Raw genomic sequence first — 25,407 nt, 5'->3', positions numbered from 1 at the left:
TAGAATCTTTTTATATTTTAGTGTGAAAACTTCATAATTTAGGCTTGAGGTTTTCTTCATATTCAAAGTAGAGAAAATTTAGAATTAATTTTTTGCTTTTGATAATTTTTACTTCTATCCATCAAAGATTCTGCAGTTATACTACTTACAGAGATATACAGATTATGACACTTTTATTTCTAACATCCTAATAGATAATTTAATCCACAAATATTTCTATCAAGTATAATAAGTGCTAAGCATTGTACTTGGAAGAGACATAGGAGACACAAGATAAATGTACAATTACTAGGGAAAACTGACCTGTGACCCAGAGGGGAAGAGAGAAAGCACATTCTAGATAGTAACCCCCTTCACAACACTTATCCATCTCCATCTCTCTGTCTCTCTCTCTCTGTCTTTTTCTCTCTGACACACACGATTTTGTACAATGAGCTCTTGGGGAATTTTGTATACAAAATAGTAATTTGTCTACCCCAAGGAATAATCATAGATGCCAGGTAAGCAGGTAAGTCTTCAAAAAGCTGATAGCTGGAGAATATTGCCGTGAATCTTGAATCATTTCTTCATAAAGAACATTGCCAAGTTGGGTGGTTGTTAGATGCCAGATATAGAGCAAAAAGTAAGGACAAAGGAGAACAAGAAATAAGTCTCTGATCTAATGGATCTTATGTACTAGAAATAGGTCATTAATCAATAGCTGCATTGAAACAATACTAAGGTCACTATTTGAACAAATGGAAAGAAATTTCTGTGGGGAAAGAAAAAATTAAAATTAATACTATGTGTGATGAAAAAATGAGAGTAGAAATAGCTCCATTGGTCTTCCTTTGGAAACCCTGCCCTATTCTAGTTAGAGGTATCTGCTTTTCTCTTAGTTGCCCCTATTCAGTACCACCCGCTTCCATGCCCTACCCTCAGCACTTTATTTTAATTACTTGTCTGCATCCTTCAGCAATTGGTGGCTTCTGTATGTGGTTTTATGAGCTTTAACCTACATTTTGTATGACAACATCTGACATGGAGTCTTAGTTTTCATCTTAAATCCTTAATGCCATAGGAATATTCTGATTTTTGAATACAGATGATGGATTGGAGAACATGATGCTGAAGGACATGAGATTGCAGGTGGATCACATACAAGATATCATAGCATATGATCTAGAAATCATATGATATAAAAATGCTAAGGCAGTAAAATAAGAGGAAGAAAGTGGGTAGGTGCGAAAGGAGTAGATTTAGGCACAATTCCTAGCTGATAAAAACTGTGATCTGGAAAGTATAGTCTCTAGTTTTTGTTACAATTTTTAGTATAATTTCTAAGTGTTTAGAAATCAGCAATTTTCTTTCTAAGCATTTCTTGGACCAGTCTTTCCTTACAATACTAAATACCAAAAGTTATCAATGCATTTTCCAAAAAACAAAATATTTAATTGTTAATTCAATAATATGGTAACAATGCTAAATGTTCTCTCTCATCAATATGCATCTTCAGTTAGACAAAATAGTGTTAAAATGTATTAGTTCTTCACTATAAATATATACATTTTATTATAGTCATGATGCTAGGAAGCATTGAATAGTAATTAAGTATAAAACTGGTGCTTTGCTTTGTTATTGCAATTAGAGATTGGCAAGCTTTTGCTAGTGTTGAACTTCATTGTATTTTTTATTAGTAATTTGATATTTGTATTTGGCCTTTAACAAGTTAGTTCACATGCGGCACTGATTTGCCATCATCTTTATCATTATTCATCAGTCAAGACATAGCATGATGCCTCATATTTCACTGACAGAATGTCAAAAGAACAAGCACTTCCCTAGGAAAGGTTGGCCAGAAGAACTATGGTTTGGCATTAGGAGAATTTTTATTCATTTTAATGTTACACAAGAAAAAGATGAAATTCTATTTCTCAAATAAGATGTGTATTATAAAATGTGAAGGAAACTATCAAAACAGATGTACATTTTTATAAACTTCATAGGCACATCTGTAGTCTTTTCATCCTTCCTTAGTAGCTGCATGAACTAAGCCTAAAATATATGTTCCTCTGGAATGGATCAAGACTTGACTATTTCAGAGATGATGAACAATTCTTCGCCATTTTGATTTGCACTATATCCCAGATTCCTTTCCTCTATTCTTTCATATTTTTCTTCTTTGAATATTCTTTCCTTCTTTGTTTATTTATCTAATGTTGGTACAAGTCACTTTGAATCCATGGACTTTTCCCAGCTTTGCTTATATACTGCATGTAGACTTATATACAGAGTTGGTATATTAAAGTTCTAGAGTAACTTTGAAAAAGGACGTAGAAGAATTGGTGATAAAATGTATAGTATGTTTGTGAGATAGATGATGAAATATGTTTTAGTCATTTAATACACAATGCAATGCATTTACATAGTATTAAAAATAATGCTTTAATGGTTAGACACTTCTTTGCCTGATATTATTTGAATAATAAAAATGAATCTAATACAACTTACTACCATGTTTTTTTTGTTACCTTAACACATGTGATGCATATACCATACACTTTTCCTTTCTCTTATGTTCATTTTGTGTTTTCATTCCATAGGTATATCTCTAGTAGATTATTGAAAGTAAGAACAGTTTACTATTTATGGACTACACAAATTTTAGGAGATAACTGGCTAATTTCATTTGAAAGATTAAGTATACAGTTTTTTATTTAAAAGTATAATATATATGGGAATAAACCAATATAAGAAAGTGCAATTATGACTTTCTGACACAAAAATAAATGTGCTCTTTTCTACTGAATTTTACAAAGTAAATGTAAATTTAATTGATGAAGTACAATGGTAAACACATTCTATACTGAAAAAGGACAATTATTTTATGATTAGCTTTCTTGTATATTTTTTGTTTGAGTTAATAATATTATATTTAAAGTTAAGTAAGAAAATAAACCTAAGCATTTTTATTAATTAATCAATTTGTGTGTTTTCATTTCAAATCAGTAAATATGCTTATAACCTACTATTTTTAAGGTATACTGTTAGGGGCAACAGAACAAGAACAGTTCCATGTTATAACTCTAAGGTAGCTTAAATCCACTTGAGAAAAAGATACCATAAACATATGAAAAGTAAATACAAAAATAATTTAAAGTGTTAAAAGAGTCCAACATTGGAAAGAACATTAGATGGTGCATAATCAATTTTCAAATAAATGTAGAAAAATATTGTCAGCACAAGTTAAGAAGAGTAGTTTAGCAATGCTAGTTGGCCTCATCAAGGAAATCTTTATAAAGATATGAGATTTCACCTATAGCTTGAGGATTTATCAGATTAAGATAGGTAAATTTGGAGGCATCCAGTTCATTTGAATAACTTGGATTCTATAAACAAACCTACCAGAAAAGTACGTAGACAAGAGGAGACAAACCAATTTAGTTTGAGCAGAAGATTCATGTTGAGAAACTATAAAACCTATCCTAAAGGTAGACTAAAGATTAAATATATTTAATAAACAGAATAGATAAGAGAAATAAAATTGGTAGACCATTCTCATATTTTCATAGAAAAAAAATGTAAGTGGTGCTCTGCTTCACCTGTGCCCATTTTTTTTCTTTCTTTGGAAGATATTGCCATTTAGGAAACTATTTGAATTGTTCCAATACCATTTCCCTTCCACATATGTCACTTAAAATTTTCTCTTTTTAGTGATCACTGTAGCCTTGACCAACCCCAAAACAATATTAGGCCTTCCAAATCAATTCTATAGTACCCTGTATTTTTAATAATTTACTTAATATCAATCTACTGAATTGTATGCTATATGAAATAAAGTCAGGACCCTAACACATAACTGTTGGGAAAAAAGGATGATAAATTTGGGGTTACTTTAAAAAGAGATTTTAGTTTTATAGACCAGTTTTTGGTTCACAAGAAAATGAAGAAAAGCATAGTGATTTATCCCAACTTTCACATATGCATAATCTCCTATCATCTCTCACCAAGCTGGTGCAATTATTCTAGTTGATGAACTTGCATTGGCACATCATTATCGCCCAGAATGCATCATTTCCCACAGGGTTTACTTATCATGTGGTACATTTTGTGGTTTGGACAGATTCAGGTTGACATGTATCTACCATTATTGTATCATACAAAATATCTTCACTGTTCCAAAATCCACTTTGCTTTTTGCCCATCTCTCACTCCCCAGAGTCTGGCACTACTGATGTTTTTACTCTTTTCATGGTTTTGCCATTTCTAGAATGTTCTGGAATTGGAAATATACAATCTATACCCTTTGTATATTGACTTCTTTCACTTACCAAGGTGCATTTATGTTTTCTCCATGTGTTTTTATGACTTGAAGCCCAATTCTTTTAAACATTGAATAATATTCCATTGTCTGGATGTATCTGTTTATTTATTCAACTTCTGGGGATATCTTAGCTACTTCCAAATTTTGGCAATTATAAATAAAACTGCTATACATGTCCACATGCAGGTTTTTATGATATATTCAGTTTTTAACAAAATGATTAAAATGTTACTCAAGTGAAGATATTCAACTTACAGTGGATCTATATGAGCTACAGGTTTTTTTTTATAAGGGAGATCAAGACTAGTTATGCATAGCTGTGATATGGATAGTTAATTCTAATTTTAGGTACTAAGCACTAGCAATGGAGAAGAGTATTAAATAGTTCTTGGACTTAAGGATCTCACAGTATAATAGGACAAAAGAGACAGAGACAAATAATCCCAATAAAACATGGGTAGTTCCACAATGTAGGTATTATAAAATTCTAATCAGTTGTATATGGAAATGGGAGAGAAGGTTCCACAAAACTAACCACCTTTGAGGTGACCAGGAACCCTCAGGCAGATAGATGATTTGAGAACAGTCATACGCAGACCCATAGTTTAGGAAAAATTAGAAAATAGGCTGATGTTGGGGAAATAGTGAGAAACAGGGCTAAAATAATAGATTAATCCATTGGGGAAGGATCTTTTAAGCCAGCTAATGAGTTTTGACTTTTCTCATATTAGTTATGATCGTAAGTGTAAGTGTGATGTGAATTAACATCCTGTTGCCTGCATTAAAGATAGGGTGGAAAAGAAGAAAAGAGAATCAGAAAGCTAGTGAACTATTTTATAGAAGGTGACTGATCAATAATTGTGGAAGAGGAGATATAGGAGGCAGATTCAGGAGATATTTAAGATGTTGAATTAAGAAAACAATTAAATCCTTTATTATTTTTATCTTATACTTAAAAATCTATAAAAAAGTATATTAGGACTTATTTGATTTCTGAAAACATTAGGGTTACAGAAAAAGTATAAGTAGAAATTCTGCTGATTTTTACCACAACAAAAACATATTCCTGGTCATATTACGGTCATATTCCTGGACCGTAATCCCCTTTCTAGATGTAATTTGAACATGAAATATAAGTATTTAAAATAATTTTATTTTGTGCACTTAAAATATGTCAATGAGGTTCATTTCATATTAAATGTTTTACTACAATAAAACAATTTTTTAAAAAATATATATTTTGTAGGGCAAGGTTTTGAACTTCTGTTTTCTGGTTTGAATTTAACACTCAATGTAAGCAGAAGCATTTGATTTTACTGATAAAATTAAGGGAAATAAACTAATATTGAGTATAATTTGTGTCATGAAGTCTTATGACTGGAATATCAAATAGAATGGTTGTCATAAGTCTAGAATAAAAGCAAATCAAGGGGCTGGGAATGTGGCTCAAGTGGTAGCGCCCCCGTCTGGCATGTGTGCGGCCCGGGTTCGATCCTCAGCACCACATACAAACAAAGATGTTGTGTCTGCCAAAAACTAAGAAATAAAATATTAAAATTCTCTCTCTCTCTCTCTCTCTCTCTCTCTCTCTCTCTCTCTCTCTCTCTCCTCACTCTCTCTATAAAAAAAAAAAGCAAATCAAGTTCTCTGATACTTCTTATATGGTCAGTCAGCTCTATTGATGTATTCTGCCGATGCATAAGAGAAGGAAGCAGTTAAGTCTACAAGCACTAAATTCATTAATTGTCTTTAATTAGCAATTTGGTGTTTCCACATGAGTAACTTTGTTGGGAAGTTATTGCTTTTTGTAACTGTGGGGTAACAATTAGCCAAAAAGATCTTTAAAGAATAAATTGAGATACTGAGATAACAGTTGTAATTACAATTTCAAATTAGGTGATTTACTATAGTAGCATTGACAATGTGATCAGGATGAAGTAAACTGAGAGAACATTTTAGACACCGTGTGGTTACTGTTTATTGTAAGTGTAGCCATTTTTGTTTGTCTATTAATGTGCATTTTTCCTCATCTAATTTCAGCTATGACAGTGATAGTTGGTGCCCACCATTACCAGTACAAACATACTTACACCAGGGTATGGAAGATGAACTGGAAGAAGATGATGATCGGGTCCCAACTCCACCTGTTCGAGGCATGGCTTCCTCTCCTGCTATCTCTTTTGGACAACAGTCTACTGCCACTCTTACTCCATCTCCACGGGTAGAGATGCAACCCATGCTGCAGGCTCACCTGGATGAACTGACAAGGGCATATCAGTTTGATATAGCAAAACAAACATGGTAAATATATTCACTGAGTCAAGGGATCCATGTTTTCTGCACATAGAAATGCCCTTTTATATAAATTCACAAGACATATTCATAAAACTATACACATGGGGACAAAATTTTGATTTTGTATACTCGTTAATCATTTAGAAAATGATTTAACTACTACAGAAATGTTAATTTGACCAAAGTCGCATAGCTAGTTGGAGAGTAAGCTAGAGCAAGAATTCAGGTCTGCTGAAATTCAGTCTAAAGTGCTTTTTGGCTACACTGGAATCTTCTAATTTACAACTGATTTAGCTTCAATTAGCTTATCCTTGAACTCACTTTTAATGCCATGATGAAGGACTCCTTTTGGATTCTTCAAAGTGCCTGTGATTAATTCTGCATGTGGTTGTGAATATGTAAATCCAAGCTTCTGCAAATCACTTATGGTCAGTGTCAGTTATTAAAAACCCTCTTTGGGCAGAATTAAACAAATCAGAAACATAACAAATGTACTAACAGAAAATGCATTTTTTAAAATCATAAAGAATAGACTAAAAACCCAAATTTCATTTTTTTTCTTTAGGTACCAGAGATTAAACCCAGGGTCACTTAACCACTAAACCACATGCTCAGCTGCCCCCCTCACCCACACCTCAGACAGGGTGTCTCTAAATTTCTTAGGGCCTCACTAAGTTGGTGTCTTTGAATTTGTAATCCTCCTGCCTCAGCTTTCTGAACCACTGGGATTACAAGCCTGTGCCACCACACCAGGATCTATAGCTTTATTCTTCTAATTATTAGAAAACTTTCATAAATTATAGATGCAATTCATATAGGTATCTTGTACAAATATGGTAGATCATAATTTTATAGGGTTGGTTGTTTTTTCCAATGTTTTTCTCTCAGATAGTGATATATAGGCCTGCACCGTTGAAAACAAAATCTCTGTGACATTCTTTGAATTATGTTCTCTTGATTTATACCCTGTGCTTGAAATCATGGTAGCTTTTTTAAAAGATAATATTATCTTTCTTTTTATGGGAGGGTAATTCTAGCTACTAGAGTAAGTTGATTATGAGATGACTCTTATTCTCAATGTTAATTGACTATTTTTAAAATATAACAGCTATATTAAAATATAACATAGTTAACTATACATACAAAGAGATTCTCAAACAGGTATGTCACTTAAAGCTGTATGAACATGCTCTTTCCTTAGCATAAGAGGGTCTTGAACATTTTCTCATTTTTTTCTAAAGATTAAAGACAACCTCCTGTTACACATAATTATTTTATGATACATCACTGGTTAAAATGAAGCCAATTACTTAAAGAGTGATAGGATTCTCTTCAAGGTTAACTGGTGAAATCACAACTTTAAGTCATTTGAAGCAGAGACTTTGGCTCAGGGGTTCTCAAATTTGTGTGTGTTTTGAAATCATATGGAGAACTTTAAAATATATTGGTCCTAAGTCCCACCTCTAGGCAGATTCTGATTCCATACTCTGAGCTTTGACTGAGGACAGCCCAAGTTGGGGCAGTTACCATGGAGGTGAACCTGCTTCCTATCTGCATAACTATGGGCAACTTGCTTACCACTTGCATGCTATAGTTAATGTGTTTAAAATGATGTCAGAAATAATAGCTCATGTATAAAATGAAAGGGCAGTCCTCAGACCACTCTCATTTCTGATAAAAAATACAAATATCAGGGTCCTGAGACCACACTGAAATTCAAGAATTCACTAGAAGAATTTATAGAAATCTATTATTCTCAAAGACATAGTTAACTTCTGTAAAAACATATAAAGTCAGCAAAGAGAAGATTTATGAGGCAGAGTCTAGAAAAATCCCCAAAGCAGAGCTTCTTGTTGTTTCTTCCAATTGGAGTCAAGGACAGCACTACTTTCCCTTAAGTGTGACGATACACAGGGGATATTGCCAGACTTGGAAATGAGTTTCAAAAGACAACAGTAAAAGAACATAACACTTACTCTTTAGTCTTGCTTAAATAGAAGGGGTATTTAAGATACTTTTGTATGACAGCAATGAAAAGACTCTGTTAAAACTTGTAGTACATTTACTTTTAAATTACATTAAGAAATAACATTGCTGACGGCTGCAGTGGCGCACACCTATAATCCTAGTAGCTCTGGAGGCTGAGGTAGGAGGATTTTGAGTTAAGAGCCAGCCTCAGCAATGGTGAGGCATTAATCAACTCAGTGAGACCCTGTCTGTAAATAAAATACAAAATAGGGCTGGGGATGTGGCTCAGTGATTGTGCATCCCTGGGTTAAATCTTGGTACTTCGCCCCAAAAAAGAAAGGAAGGAAGGAAGGAAGGAAGGAAGGAAGGAAGGAAGGAAGGAAGGAAGGAAGGGAGGGAGGGAGGAAGGGAGGAAGGAAGAAAGGAAACAAGGAAGAAAATAACATTGCAGTGCTTTTGCTTAGCATTTTGTAGGTGTCCAGTTGCACATTATTTAGCCACCTTATTTGATAAATTTAAGTTTTACCTGAATATGTTTCAAAATTGTGATGGTAATTATAAGATTCTATTTATCTAATGAAGGTTGAGATTAAAAGTATTTACTCATTGCAAAGTGTTTATCTAACACATCTTTTGTTCTAAACACAGAATACTAGGGTGAATTGTTTCTGCCTTGGAGAAGTTGAAGATGTTGGTGGCTGAGATAGATGCACAACTAGGTAGATAGAGCAGAAGATACTTGCCCTAACTGGGGCAAATGAAAATACTATTCAGCCTGCTCTGAGAGGGTCATGCAAAAAGAAATCCTCCTAAGTCCAGAAATGTGTTGAAGGTGGAAGAGAAGGAACATTAGGCATTCCAGTGACATCTTAAGTGCTAGCAGGCCGCATGGGTGGGTTACACAAAAACTGGAAACAAAATAATATGTATATGTATATATGTATGGGTATATATATTATTTTTTGAAAAGGTAAACTTTAAATAGTCTTGTGACAAGTATTTTCATTCTGTTTTTGATGACTTATCTATACAAAATATATGTTTATATCACTAGAATAATTCTTAAATTTATGTGGTTGTTGGTAAGGCATATGCCCAGAGACCTATTGTCTCTATTGACGTGTATGTAATAAAGCATTGTAAACTCCAAAATTATTAATGCAAAAGAAGAATACTGTTACCATAGAATGCCATTTAATTCTTATTACAATGTTTTTGAATGTTAATGGACTGCTTTTCCCATTATATTGTTTCCATTTGAATTCTAGGCACATTCAAAGCAATAATCCACCCCCACAGCCCCCAGTTCCACCATTAGGTTATGTGTCAGGAGCCTTGATTTCTGACTTGGAAACAGATGTTCCAGATGATGATGCTGATGATGAAGAGGAAGCTTTAGAAATCCCCAGGCCCCTGAGAGCACTAGACCAGACACCCGGATCCAGTATGGACAATATAGACAGTTCTGTGACAGGTAATGGAACTGATTTAATATGAATAACTGACCTATTTGCAATATTGAAATGCATCAAAAATCAAGTACTTTCTTACTTTCTTATGTAAGATTTATTCCACTCCATCTATTTCTGTAACATTTTAAATATGTTAATGTTAAACACAAAATTCAAAAAGGATTTGGAAATACTTTTGCTTTGCTGCAAAAATGATAAGAAAATTCATGAATTTTAAAAAGCTTTAAAGACATGAAAGAAAACTCAATTATAGTAATGGCTTTAATGAAAAGTTCACTGTACTAGGGAACCAAGTCTATTACATAAAAAAAAAAAAAACTTTTAGAAATGATATATTTTGTATATCAGGAGGAACATACAAAATGAATGCAATCTTAAAATGCTTCTTGATATTTCACACTGTAAAACCATTCACTGATGAAAATAAGCAAGTCTTCAGAAAAAGACTCTTCAGTTGCACAAGGTATTATTTTTAGAGTGGAAAATGCATAGTGAGATAAACCATGCATTTATGCATTTCATAGTGTAGAATCCAACAACTTCCCCTCTTCCAAGAAGTATATTTATTTTGACTTATTTACTCCTCTGGCTTCTGCTTGCCTTGTTCACCAAGTGAAAGACTTCAGTTGGTACCCTCCTCTGATGATTCCAGGACTGATGTGTAACCTATGTCCAACAATTTCAATTGGAAATTTTAAAATCTTAATATGTACACAATATATATGGTGAAAAGTAAAAATTCAGTATTTCTGTTTACATAGTTATACATTCTTTGATACACAGGCACAAACACAAAAAATGCCTTTTACAAAATTATGAAGACCTAGCTACTCCATACTAAGCCTGGTCTTTGCATTTCTTTAGGATTTCTAAGGAAACTACACATATCTGTATTTTCCTGGATGACAACTTTCATCCTAGAAAGCATCTTATCACAGTCTTAATTTACTTTTAATCCAACAGTTTCCAAATTCCACAGACTTTGTGTTCCATATTAGTTCTGCAAACACAAATGGAAACTGGTTTAGTGCTGAGAAAACATGAGTGCCTTCACTTTTCCTGTACAGCCCTCTCTGCATGAGGAAGTGCATGATGCATGAGTCCACTATTCGGTTTTCCTTCTTGCTTGATGGATGGTCAGCTTGCCAGTCAAATTAAGATTTAAGAACTGCAGATATACTGGTGTGATTTGAAACCCAGATCCAACCCACAGTGACAGAGCAAACGTTAAAATCTTTGAATTCAGAGAGCTGACTTATTAGGGCACTATTATGTTAAGCCTCTTTGCCTGAATTTCTAGCATAATCTCCTTAAGGGTAAAATTCTGCATATTTTTGCATATTTCACTAATGATACTGAACTCTTTTTTTCCTTTAGGAATGCAGTAAAAATGTGCAATAATGATGAAAAAAAGTCAGCTATGCTGATGTAGTTCTTTTATTAAATACTATAATGACAAAGATGATAAATGTATCTATAAATTGGGAGAACACCACCCTGCACTTTTACATACACACCTGTCACGAACAAGTAAGGATGTCTAAAGTAGTCCACTGGTTAAGATGTCAAGTTTAAACATCTTAAGTAACCTGCATTTCTCCTGTTGGTAATATAATGTTAATTCCAAATGAAGCTCTTATTGCTAAGAAAAGAAAGTCTAAATTTTCCTACTTGAATTCACTGCTTAATTACTTCTGAATATAGAAACCTTAGGGTGTTTAGGCATGAATTCCACAATGCACTTATCCTATGAATAATACATCTCCTTAGCAGAAGTTGTACTTTACACTTAAGCAACTTAAGCACCTCCCCCATACACATTTTTTTGTCTTTCCATGCACCAATGACTTTGAGGAGAAAGTTGGATCAAAGATTTGATTTGCCTTCAAGGGTGTGTTGTGTGTCTATGTGTATGTGTGTAGGAAGTGTGAATGAGTATATGTAGGTATTAGTGTGACCATAGGGGATGTGAGTATTAGTGTATGTACATATGTAGGGTGTAGAGTGCATGAGTATAAATGTGTGTGAGAACAAGGAAGATTGAAAGTGCATATACAGTGTGAGTGTGAATGGGGTGTGCACATCTATACAGGGTATGTGCATGTATTACACAGTTTTCAATTCTATACAGTTTGTGAACATATGTGTAAAGTGTATGGTATACATGTATGTATGAAAGACAAGGCACAATGTGTGTGGAATATGTGTGAGTCTATGTAGCGAGTGAATGTATTTGTGTGTGAGGGAGAGCAACTAGGATGTACATGTAATTGTGTGTGTACACATGCCTGTACATATGCTCAGGTGGATGTTTATGTGGACCAAATGTTATCAAAACCAACGTGCTAATGAATATTGTTCTAATGATGTTCTTAGGTTTTGTTCAGCTATAAGGCTACTTTAATAGTGCTAATAGAGATAGGCCATAATACACATACTCCTTCAATGAGCTTTGGAGACTAGAGGACTCTGAACTTACCGTCAGTTTCTTAGAGTTCTAAACTCGCCTGTGGTGTAAATTAATCTTTACTTTCAACTGAAATTCCCTTATATTGTCATTTTCATGAAGCAAATGACCATTTTTATTAAATAAAACTAACAATTTCCATTCCTGGAGACTCTAAAGCCATCCAGAATGGATGTAACACTGGGTAACACAGTAACACTGGGTGGGCTGAAAGTCTTTATGTAAAATTTCAAATTTTACTTGGCTGAATTGTACTCCCAACTGCCAGCATAGGGAATACCAGCCACTAACAGTCTACAGAGCTTTATTCTGTAATATATATATATATATATATATATATATATATATATATATATATATATATATACACATATTAACTCCAAATATTTTCATAGCAAGTATGTAGTTTGTGAATGGCTACTTAAATCTTGAAATGATCATCAAGAATGAAAAAGAACAAAAAGAAAAGAAAATATCAATAGTTCCACATCCCATGATCTTAGTAATGGTAATATGTATTTGCAAGTCTCCTGTTTCATGTATTTATTCCCTAAACAAACATTTATTTTAAGCCCATGACTTCTAATCACTTGAATAGACATTTAGATTCAATAATAGCAACAACCAAACAGCAATAATAATAATAAAGTAGAAAACCTAGCTCCTAGTCAATGCATGATACCCTTCTAAGCAGTGGCTTGTTTTTTCCTATGGCTGGCTGAGCTAAGAATGGATTTAAATGTTAGAGTTTGTAAGGAAACAAGATGTAAGTATGAAATCAGAACTAAAGAATGCATGACAGAACTAAAGAATGGAGAAGCCTAAATTATTTGGTTTCTTACATTTGTAGAAAGAACTCCCTGCCCTGATGTAAAGTTTTACCATCTACTAACTCATTTAATCCTCATAATCTCATTATTATTGTTGTTGTTCTCATTTTATAGCTAAAGAAATTGAGTCACAGAAGGATTTACATCCTTTTTGAAGGTTATCTACCAGATAAGTGGCAGAAGAATGAACAAAATCAATCAGTTTTACTTTAAAGATAAATTACTATGATCTCTGCCCTGGAAATGCCCAGTTCATTCTAATCCTCAGAATTAGCATATTGAAGAGGAAAATAATGTTCTGTTTTTTTTTTTTTACTTCTCTCTCTGTGTGTGTGTGTGTGTGTGTGTGTGTGTGTGTGTGTTGAGAGGAATAAGTATGTATTTATAAAAATAAAATATGCATTTTATCCCTGGAAACATTAATCCTTTCCCACAATGTGCTTAATTTTGATAAAAATATTAAATTTTGATGTGACTTTTATTATTTATTCTTCTCATATTTAGCTCTGTGTGCAGTTACCTTTTTCTAATAAAATTAAAATCCATTAGCTCTTTTGGAAGAAATATTATTTTTATAATTTTTATTTTAATTTGTGCTTAATACTATTTGGTTGTAATAATGTACATTTTTTTAAGTTTCATACCATCACACTGCATTTGGGACTAAGCAATGTCTATGCAACATTGTCTTGGGAAATATGGACTGTTTCTTCCTCAGTGTTCAACTTGTCAGCTTTGCTCTCTGAGTACCAGGGAGGGGCAAGATTTCAAGATTTCTTTCTCTAACTTCCAAAAGGTGGTGGGAGTCAAGGATAAGTGTTTCCTGAATTTAATGACACCACCATGAAAACAAACCAAGGCAAGAGGAGAGTGGGAGAGGACAATGTCCTGAACATGTAGTCAAGATTCTAACCGCCTCACTGATTACAAAAAGACACAGATTGAGTGTTGTAAAGTGAAACGAATAAAATTTTCCTTGCCTGTTGGATCCCACATGAACACTACAGCTGAAAGGAAATTGTGGCCCTGTATTTTCCACTTTATATCTTTGGAGGTTTTTTACTGGAACTCCCATACCAGATGAGTATGAAAGTAATAAAACCAGACATCCTCACCATCTGACCTGAGCACACAGCTTTTGGGTCCTTGGACTCGGGAAAGTTTGATCTGACAGATGGTGAAGCCTAATGGCCTAACAATTTCTCTCCCTTACACACAAATACACTCACTCCCTACTCAGACTCACACACACTCCACACACTTGTCACACTTTGCTTCTGCTACAAAAGCATAATAATTGAGTATTAAGGCAAATTCCAGGAATAATGCTAAAATTAAGGAAATCATTATCTGATGTCTTTAAAAAGAAATTAAATATATACTTTGGAATTTAATGGATAAGAAAAGTGCATATTTTATGCACAATATTTTGAGATGAGTTAACAAGTATTATATGAACCAAGGGAAGAGATTTTTTAATTGCTTATTTTGCTTTTCCTATATGACACATTTCTCTCCCTTCCTCCCTCCCTCTCTCCCACTCCCTCCCACCTTCCCCCACCCCTTTCTCTCTCTGGAATATAGGTGGGACTATTGTATATTCAGACATTTGAGTGTAAAAAGAATTTCCAGAGACTTGAAATATTTCTCTGCCTCTAAACAGAAGTCAATATTTGGATTGATTTGATCAAAGACATTTAGAGTTGAAGATTTTACTTAGCAGGTAGTTAGGCAATGAGAACTTCATAGAAAAAATTTCAGGATTAAATATTGGCTTGAAAAATGGGGGAACATTAGTTTTTGTATCTCATAAAAATGGTAATGCAACAATTATCAGGGTCATATTAGAAAGCACAGACTTTATTCTAGCTTAATGGATCTAAGGATAAGCATTTATCAGCAAGGAAGGATTTAGCATATAACGACATGTAAATGAATTGATGACTGATCATAAATTAATTTTAGTGCTGAAGATGTAATAGAGACACAGCAAGATGCCACTTTATCATGGTATTTTATGTTCAGTAACATTTGAGCAACAACTTAATGTCCTGTGTGCATTTTTTCTTTAACAACTTGAATACATTTGAGATATTTTTTGACCTTTCAGTAATTTTAAAGCTGAGAAATTTGGAAAGATTGAGAACATAAACACAAATAAATTTCTCTATATGACATAAATTCATTTTTCATTAAGCGTTTAAGTATGTATTGATTATGTTTGGGGCTATAATGTGTCAAATGAATAAAAATCTCATAAAATTTGTAAGAATCTCTGGCTGAACTCCTTTTACCTGGTGTTCACTTTTATTTTCATGTTTATGCTTACATTTACAAAAAAAAAAAACTGTTACCACTAAATGACTTCCTTTTTAATTGATGAGTTACTCTTTTTTGTTTTCTTTCAATTACTGTCTTTTTTCTCCCCATTTTCTCTTCCTCCTCAAGGATTTCTACCCTTCTCCTCCTTCTTTTCCTCCTCTCTTTAATAATTGTTTGCCTGAATCTTCAGATCATTCTTGATGTTCAAATCAAAAGTAAGAGAAAAAATTGTAATGACTGAGAGGTAAAATCAATGAATGTTAAAAATTTTAACGATTTTATGGTAGGAACTTTAACATATGTTATAGACCTTTTTATTCATACAATATGACTAAACTGCTTTAAAATTGTCCTACAAAGGTACTAATTCTATGTATCTCATCCCCAATTCAGAGGAAAGTTGAAGACTTACCAGAAAGGCAGAGTGACGAAGGAAAAGGAAATATTGATTTCTTTCTGTTTATATCGGTTGCAATCTATTGAAGCAACTAACTTAACTTCTCTCTTTCACTTGGGATCATTAGTGTTCTCATTGCCTAATATGGCCAAATAGCTATAGTATATTTGTCTTTAACTCTAAAGTCATCTGTCTAGTCGCTTTGCTCTTATTGGAAGTACAAGTAAAAGAATAGCTAATGTTGTCTCTTTATCAACCAATACCCACTTGATGTCCTGCCTTCCAGGCCACTCTCTCTTCCCAGAGAAGGGAGTCGGTGAGCATCAGGAAAAGCTTCATGACCAAATGAAAAATAAATTCATTTTTAAATGAATTTAAATATGTTTAAATATTTCTTGATTATGTTTGAGGCCATATTGTGTCAAATTAAAGCTTGAAAGATTGAGAGAAATCAGAGCAAACACAAAAGTAGGAAAGTTGCTGATCTGTTTAGGGTAAGGCAGATGCATGTATGGAAATCCTCTTGTGTGGGACCCACTTTCACAGGGCGATAAGAGTTTATTTGGGGGGAAAGTTGGGAAGTCTTACAAGATGGGATTTCTTTGGTGACATTGCTGTGATGGGAGATTTTTTTCTAAATTTTGCAGATTCAGAAACTAAATTTATCAATATTCTAGATCCTCAGAGTAGAACCACACAGCAGGCAGAGTAGACTCAATTTCTTGGCTGATCATAGTGGATAGAAGTGGAATAAGAAAAATCTAAAAGAATAACAACAAAAATAAGAGCTTGGGCTAAGTGCATTGGGATGGGTGAATCTGGATAGAGATGTCACATATACACACACAAATAAATTGCCACTTGCCACTTAATGAAATTTAGCATCTTCATTGGAAGACAATATTGCTTAACCTTGATATTCAAAAATATCAAAGCCTAACCAAGATGTACATCATATGAACTTTATTATATAATATATATCCTATTTTATATAATAAAAATTATATAGTACAATTTTTACTTTCTTACTTGAAGACGTTATTGCTTTTCCCATGGTTCCAAAGTAATCAACAAACATTCACTAATTTGTTTAATAAATTTTCTGAGGATGCTTGTAAGAACATTCTTTTTGCAACTAAAGCAAGGTCATTGCTAAGAAATTGTACATCAAATATAATCACTCAAAGAATTTACAGTGAATAAAAAAGCAATAAATGCATTTAATTCCATATGCCCACTGTTCATTGAATTCCTACTGTACAGTCCCTGTACAAGAAATACTGAGGTGAAGAAGAGATAGTTCTTAATGTCAAGAGTTTTATTTCCTGGAACAGGAAAAATACATACAATATACAAAATATAGGGAGACAGGTGATAGACTACTGCATGCACAATGTTTTCACAACAAAGGAGGGAGTCACCCTAACAGAATGTTGAAGGTAGAATCCAGGTGATAAAGATGGTATTTTATTTGAACTTTAAAGTTTGTCAGTGATTATTAGATTTGGTGCAATACAGAGTATTGTCAAGAAATGGGAAGTGATGTGTGGGTGAGAGAGTGAGATTACACTAGTTGTGGGACAGAATGGGCTGCAAAGGTAGGCTGGCTTAATATTGGGGGAGGTCTCAGATTCCTAATTTTTTATGTGCATTGGTGTTATAGGTAAGACTTTAAACAGAGGAACAAAGTATAAGATTGATGCTTTGAAAAGATAATGTAGATAACAATGAGGAAAGATAGAAGGGACTAGAAGGAAATCCGCTAAAAGGAGTGTCAGGATGAATTAGGAGAATAACAATAAGGAGATGCTTGTTTGGAGAGTGAGCACAGACATTTAGAAAAACAGAAATCACATGGAAGGGTTTGGAACTGAGCTTTTGAATGTTTTAAAACTATTCCCAGTTCTCGACTTTCATATTCTTTTGTGGCCCCTTGCTGAATCACTTTGATTTCTTCTTATCTCCTGTAGCATTATATTGCAAGACCCACTGCATCATTTCTTCTTTCATTTTGGGCTGTTGATCCTTGACTTGTGATTATTAACCTAGAAATGAATCTCTCAGAGAAGGCTCAGTTGCTGGTGTTATCTCAGGTTCCTTGCAGTGGTCTGTGTCAAGGGAATTTGTTTGGAAAGTAAAAAGTATATCTTTGTGCTTTTGGCAAATAGAATCAAGACTCTATCTTTCTCTGCTACACTTAACACCCTTTTAACTTCCAGATCATTCTAACCCTTTCAGTTTCAGTTTTCTCTGTCTTGAGAATGCATGCATCCGTGTTATTGTACCATGACAGCCTGAATTCTAAATTAACTTTTTGTAAGTCCTTTTTTTGTCCCTCTTGTAACAAAAGCAGAAGATAGGGTAAACAATACTTGATAATTTATTTTGTCATGAATTAATGGTACACCAACTTAAATATGTACTGCAATTTTAATTTTATTACATAATGAGTTAAGTTCCCAGTGTGCTTTTATCTAATATGTGTGTATGTATATGCATAAAATACTAAGTGACTTTCTAGAAAGAAAAAAAGTTGTCAATATCTTCAAAGTGTATTTTCTTTAAATATAAAGTTGCATTTTTTTTACTCTACTGCCATAGTTCATTTTGAAAAAGAAAATTGATAGAAATGCTGATAATAGTCTCCATAAAGGCTAATTTCATAAGTATCAGTGTTAAAGAGAAAATTAGAGTTCTTCAAATATTAAAAATCAAAGAAAGCATAAGAAATATTGAAATTAATAGCACTTTTGCAAACTAACATTTTCCTTATGTTCTATGTTTAGTTGATTTGATGTCATCTATACATTTTAGTTGATGTATTTTGTTATTTAAACAGTAATTAACTGTTCACCTTAAAATCTTAAAATAATTCCAGATCTTCTATGAAATACAACTGTACGTACAAGGTCCGGTATTCAAGTTTTTATGCAGATTACCATTGCCCTCTGAAGTAACTTCAAATTATACCCATACTATTTATTCAAGCAAGTCACCGATCAGTTTAAATTAACCATAATTTGTTTCAATAAAAGTGTTCATCCCTGACTTGTAGAAAATACACATAGCAGTTCTTGCTTGGAAAAATGATCATGTAACAATTTAAACAATGTAAGAAATGAACCACTTGGAACATGTCTTGCACATGTGCTTCAAACAAATACCGATTTTACACAAGCTTCTTTCATTTGTACTAAGTGTGTTTAAAACACGGATAATGTTTAGCTAAGGAATCCATGATGAAACTTCAAAGTGGCAAGGAGTCGAGGCAGTGTACTTGCTCATTCGTATAGTGTTTGCAAGCACATGAGATATGCAATATATACAAACTTACTAAACAACTACATTTGTTTTTAGGTTCAATGGTAAATGGATGGGGCTCTGCATCTGATGAGGATTGTAACTTTTCTAGTCATAGATCTAGTGTAGGTAGCTCCTCAGATGGTTCCATATTTGCCAGTGGCAGTTTTGCATAAGCACTGGTGGCAGCAGAAGATAAAGCTGGTTTTAGGCTGGATGGAACCAGCCTTACAAGAACAGGTTGGTAGACTCCAAAGTCAACACTCTTTGCATGAGAGAATATTGTCCTTGGGACACTTACCTTTTTTCTCCTCTTCTTTCTCAGCAAGTCTGACTGCAGGGCTCTCTGTAATATGCATGAACATTTGGGATGCTCTGTTGTCTGAACTCTGACCTGATGCAAGTTTTGCAGAGCCAAAAATAGGCTCCAACTTACTACCTTCTATGCTTAATATCCCTTTCTCTTCACGGTTCTGCTGATTAATTGGAATATACTTCCTTTCTATATTATGGCAAATCAGCAACTCAGATTGCCATTAAATTTTCAATAACTCACACTTTGCAAAATCTGCACACATTAATAATGAACCTAGTGATTAAAATTATTCAGCTTTTATCTCCATTACTTTCCTTTGCCCCATCTCTTTCTACAAATGCAGTTTCTGGGAAACCTTCCTCAGCATGGGGTGAATAGGTGTAAGGCTTTCAGTCTAACAGTTCAAATGGCTGAGGGTCTTATTGTTTGGCTAAGATTTTAATGCAATAATTTATTATATGTTTTAAAGGATGCTAATTAAAGATACACCTACTGCATTTGCAAGTTGAATAAAATGATGACTACATGTATATTGTACATTAGAGAATTTAATATTGATTTCTGAGAGTAAGAAGTAATAATATAAAGGACCAATTATGTCATTTTCACATGCTGCTCATTCCACAAAAAGAAATGCAGTCTTAATTCTAAAAATATATTAGCAGTTTGTAATCATTTGTTTTTCTGGGGAAAAAACCCAACAATTTGGCATGATTATGCTCTAATATTTGTATAAGTACTTCTTAACTTCACATTTAGCATGGTAATATATGAATTAAACTGAGCTCTCTTACAAAACTAATAAAATATCAAATGCATTTTTAAATCTTTGTAGTGTTCAAATATTAAATAAAAGTGATATGCTCCTGATATTTATTAAACTCTCAGGTTAGAAAAGTGAGCCTTGGAAATTGTCTTGAATTATATCATCAATGTTTATTTTGAGCACGTATTAGATATCTTCAAGCAAAATAAAAAGATTTCTCAAGCATTGCAGAGGTTTATTTTCATATAGCATCCAATCTAAAATATGTTGTAATATAAATGTTATTTGAATTTTCTTGCTTTATAAAGCATAAGTCAAAAACTTTATGTTGCCTGAGTGCTTTTTGTGGCATTAGCTGTAAGCAGAACAGTGAGAAAGTGCAAGGAAACTAATAAATTAGACAGAATAGTTGCATTTCTTGCATGTGTGCTAATAGCTAATAAAACATTAAGCAACATCATGTAACATTGACTTAGGAAAATGAAACTATGTAGGATAAGTTTGTATGAAATGAAAACATGACAAGAGAATAAATATATGAACATAAACCATCCTTCTCTTACTATAATAAACAGTATTAAAAGACGTTTTTGAAAATGTATTAGGTAACCTTTTCCCAGAATAAATTTCACTTCTTTTGTACTAAACCACAAGAAAGGGAAATAGTACAATTCATTCATCCATGAGAATTTGAAGTCTGCTCAGATACAGTAATCACAAAATACCTACTTCACTTTGGATATACAAGGTGATTTTAACCTGCTATTCTCTACACTGATGTTATTGAGTTTCCACTAAGAGATAGAGTTCATTTTGTTTGCATATAAGTGGTAAAGTCAATTTAGCATGTGTACCTGAGCAGACTTTTCAAATAAAATTACAAGGCATTTTTTACTGTGCTCAGATTTTGTAAAATTTCAGGGGTGAAAATGAAACAGTGTGCAATTCATTTAAGAAATAACCTCTTGAATTTTGAGAACTAATGTTTCATGAATTTGCATATAACTATAAAATTATCACTAAGATTTTCAAGGTAATATAAAAACTAATCAAGCAGTATGAAGCTTTGGATTGGTGGATTTGTTTTATGTTCAATTGTTTGAAATATTTTTGTGGGTGGGATGTTCTTAGCTTATAAAAATTGAACACATTATATGTAGCAGGGCATATATTTATTTTTATAGGTGCACCAATATTTGGTATCTTCCAATGGCGTCTCTAGGTAGGTTCACAGACTTAGCCTTAGGAAGAGCAGAAAATGCAAGACATTATCAGTGCATTACAATGACCTTCCCTATACCCCACTCCCTTTGTTTTCTTTCTAGGAAAAGCCTTTACCTCCTCTCAAAGACCTCGACCCACCAGCCCATTTTCTACTGACAGTAACACGAGCGCAGCCCTGAATCAAAGTCAGAGGCCCAGGCCCACCAAGAAACACAAGGGAGGGCGAATGGACCAACAGCCAGCACTGCCTCACTGAAGGGAAGAAATAACAGATGGTAGGCTGATTTCTGTTCCTCTTCTTTCCTCAATGAAAAGATGCATTCTACTCGGTCATTAACTCAGATTAAAATATCTATGGTAGATTAGGCATTGCCTCATTACATACAAGGCAGAAACCTGGCAAAATGGTCTTGCTTACGTGAAACACCCTCTCTCTCAACAATCTGGAATTATGTCTTTATGATCAATCCCCAAGAAAGAGAAGCTGTACCACTCTTAACTGTTGATTTTTCTACCCTTCTGAAATTTTTCTTTATTGTATTTTAGCAAACATTCCACTTAAAGGTTAGGAAAAAAAACATAAGCAGCATGTGCACATGTCATAGTATCAGAACATTTATGATATGAAATTATAATCTCTTTCACTCTTGGAAAAGAACTTGAAATGGTTTAGTAATTTTTTAGTTTTGTGAATTTCAGAGCTTAAAACATGCTAGCGGTTATGTAGTTGAAGAGTGTCTACTTGGGCTGCTATAACAGATAATCATAACTGTATAAACAGCAAAAAGTTTCTAAACAACAAATATTTATTTCTCATAGATCTCTGGGCTAATATTAGTGGAAGTACAAAGATCAAGGCACTGACTGATTTGGAATCTTTTGAAGGCTCACACTCTGGTTTAGAGATGGTACATTTTTATTAATTCTCACATGATGGAACAGACCTCTCTGGGGTGTGATTAATAAGGGCACTAATCCCATTCATGTGAACTTTACCTTTATGACCTCATAAAGCCCTCATATTCCAATACCATCACCTGGGGTTAGGATTTCAACAGATGAATTTTAGGGATATACAGTCATTTGGACCATAACAAAGGGCTAGTATATATATATATATATATATATATATATATATATATATATATATATTCTATTGAAATTCAGAGAGTAAATATTTGGAGTTTTTTTTAGCATGTGGCCTGTGCCACAAGTACTCCGCACTGCCATTATTGCATGGGTAGAGCTATAGTAAATGAAAATATGGGTGCGACTAATATCTAATAAATCATTATTGATAGAATAGTGGCAGAATTTGGCCTATAGGTCATAGTTTGCCAACTTATGTCAATTAATTGAATAGCCAATCTTTGAATATTTGCTTAAATAGTTAGTTTCAGAAAATATTTTTACTGGAAGTTATCCATGGTCAATAATGAGTATTTCAACTGCTCTCAGAGCATAGTCTATTTCCCACATTTTCCACTTAATTATTATATCTTTTAAAGTTTGAATAAATATATTCATCCTGAAACTTTATTCTAAGCACATATGAAGTATTGTGTATTTAAGGATATATAATTATATTTAAAGTGCCTAGTATGCAGTGAGACTCAAAAATGAGTTTCTTCCCTCTTCTCAACCTTATCTTTCATAAGCATACAAACTTTATCTGAGATTGTCCAACTAAACACTAGGATTAACCTAGCCATGCTGAATGTTGGAAACATTTGGGGAGATCTTCAAATAAACCATGGAGACATTCATGATTATTCTGAGGTATGATCCTATTATAGGAAGTTTTGAAGCTCCATGGGTTAAAATTAATGGACATCCAGCTTTGAGAAGCTATGATCTAGTCCTTAGCACTCTTACATCCATCATTATGAAACAGAATGAAGCTTGTTTTGGAAAAATAAGCATTTTCCTTTGTGGGAAGGGGCACTCTGTGTCAGGCAGCCATCTTTGTGCTTTCTTTTGTCACCCTGTAATGCTAAGAAGCCTTAAAAAAGCCAAACATGCTTGTTCTAAAAGCTTTCAGGTTTGTTCATATATCCTGCTTATTTTGTTTTCATGGGGAAGTGTTTCTATGGAATATGAAGATTAAGGGTCCAATTGAGTTTTCATTCTCTCTAAATAGATACCCTGTGGTGAACAAAGCCTTTCTGCTCCACATGCTCTGGAGATTAGTTGAGCACTTAGAACAGTTTGCAGTGTTGATCTTATTCACTCTAAATAGAAAAGACTGCTCTCACTGATATGCTACTCACAACTTGGAGAATTAATAATTTTTTATATTTTTTTCTGCTCAGAATATTGTGGCAACAGAGAAAAATATAGTGTGTTCTTTTTACAAATCTTTGAAGACCATATGTAGTATATGTGGATGGTATACAATTTAAATATACAAAAAGTAGAGTGCTCTTTTTTCTTCTATAATCCTTTTTCTGCAAGATTTTTCAATATGTTCACATAAAACTATCTTCCTCCTAGTTTAAATCATGATGAATATATTGCTTATCTTTCTAAAAAAAAATAGGTCCCTAAATTTCAATTTTGAAAAGTGATTATGAATTATGTGTTATTAGTAGATATATTTTAAGTGATATTGCGAAGGAAATGTGGCTCACATATCTTCCCACATGTGTAATCCAGACACATTTAATTGTGAAACAAGGACATTTTTTTTTAGGCCTTAAGAATATTGTTATTTTACAATAAATGCTTATGACATGGCACTTACATGATTTGAATCCATGTGTCAGGAATAATTCAAAACTTCTTTACATAAAATCAAACTGTTCTTTCTGGGAAGATTGCTGCCTAGTAGTTTATAGTGTATGGACACTTTACAATCAAACTTTTACATTATAGATTTTACAATAGTGTTTTATGGCTATATTAATTAGGGTAATTATTGCTAGCTGCTTTACCAAACAACCTCTAACCCTCAGTGTCTTGGCACAGTAAAAGATACTTTCTTATTGACACACTCATCTATCAAGGTCAGGTGGTTCTCCTCTAAGCAGTAATGTAAGGGAGTAGATCTCTCCAGAATTGAGATGGCATTATTTTCAGAAATATTTATGGTTTCTGAGTGAGGCAAAGACAGATAATGGGTGATCATTGGGAGTTTCTAATGACAAGAACCTATTTCATGTCTCATATGTCATTATCAAAAACTCTCCCCCATGGTGTCTAGTACTAGAAAGTATCCTCCATGTGTCCCAGAAGAATTGAAATGGATATTTCTGTGTCTGTCCCAAAAGCTATACCAAAACCCAGGCACACCTAAGGAGACATTGATGAATCCACATCTTCTATCCACTTGCATAATGAGTCAAAAAATACCTTTGAAGCCAACACACTGAGTAAAAATTGGCAGTTCTCTACCCAACAAACTGATTTTCCTTAGACTACAACCTGTGTTCCCTTTCCCCTGGTTTTTAATGCCCTGTTCAGAAAAGGGGCCCTTTCCAAGCTCTGTCAAATATTAGCTTTACCCCTTAAAATATATATTAAGTATATTCCACATGGTATGCAATAGGAGCCAGATAGACAAAAATCCTCTGGTTTCATGGAGCTTACATTTGAGTGTAGGAAGATAGATAAAGACCAACAGTAATACATGAATATAAAAAAGCAGTTGATAAGAGGGTGATCATTGCCATGAGGAAAAAGACAAAAGGGAAAGAAGTTGAGAAATATGGAGGTAGGGAAGATATTTTTCAGAATGTTCTTTAGGGA

The 25,407-nt window shown here is 33.5% G+C and overlaps 1 protein-coding gene across 1 annotated transcript in view; it reads left to right on the top strand.

The window, feature by feature from the left end:
* The window catches only part of LOC143389307 (roundabout homolog 2-like), a 169,828-nt gene that overhangs the window by 133,312 nt on the left and 11,109 nt on the right, over positions 1-25,407 (top strand). Inside the window, 3 exon segments of the mRNA XM_077108560.1 lie at positions 6,344-6,604; positions 9,835-10,040; positions 21,762-21,935. Of these exon segments, the coding sequence (XP_076964675.1) occupies positions 6,344-6,604; positions 9,835-10,040; positions 21,762-21,935 (641 nt within the window).

Source organism: Callospermophilus lateralis, unplaced genomic scaffold (assembly GCF_048772815.1).
Source record: "Callospermophilus lateralis isolate mCalLat2 unplaced genomic scaffold, mCalLat2.hap1 Scaffold_94, whole genome shotgun sequence".
Lineage (NCBI taxonomy): Eukaryota > Metazoa > Chordata > Mammalia > Rodentia > Sciuridae > Callospermophilus > Callospermophilus lateralis.
The sequence above is the reverse complement of the archived record's forward strand: the minus strand, read 5'-3'. Positions and strand labels throughout refer to the sequence as shown.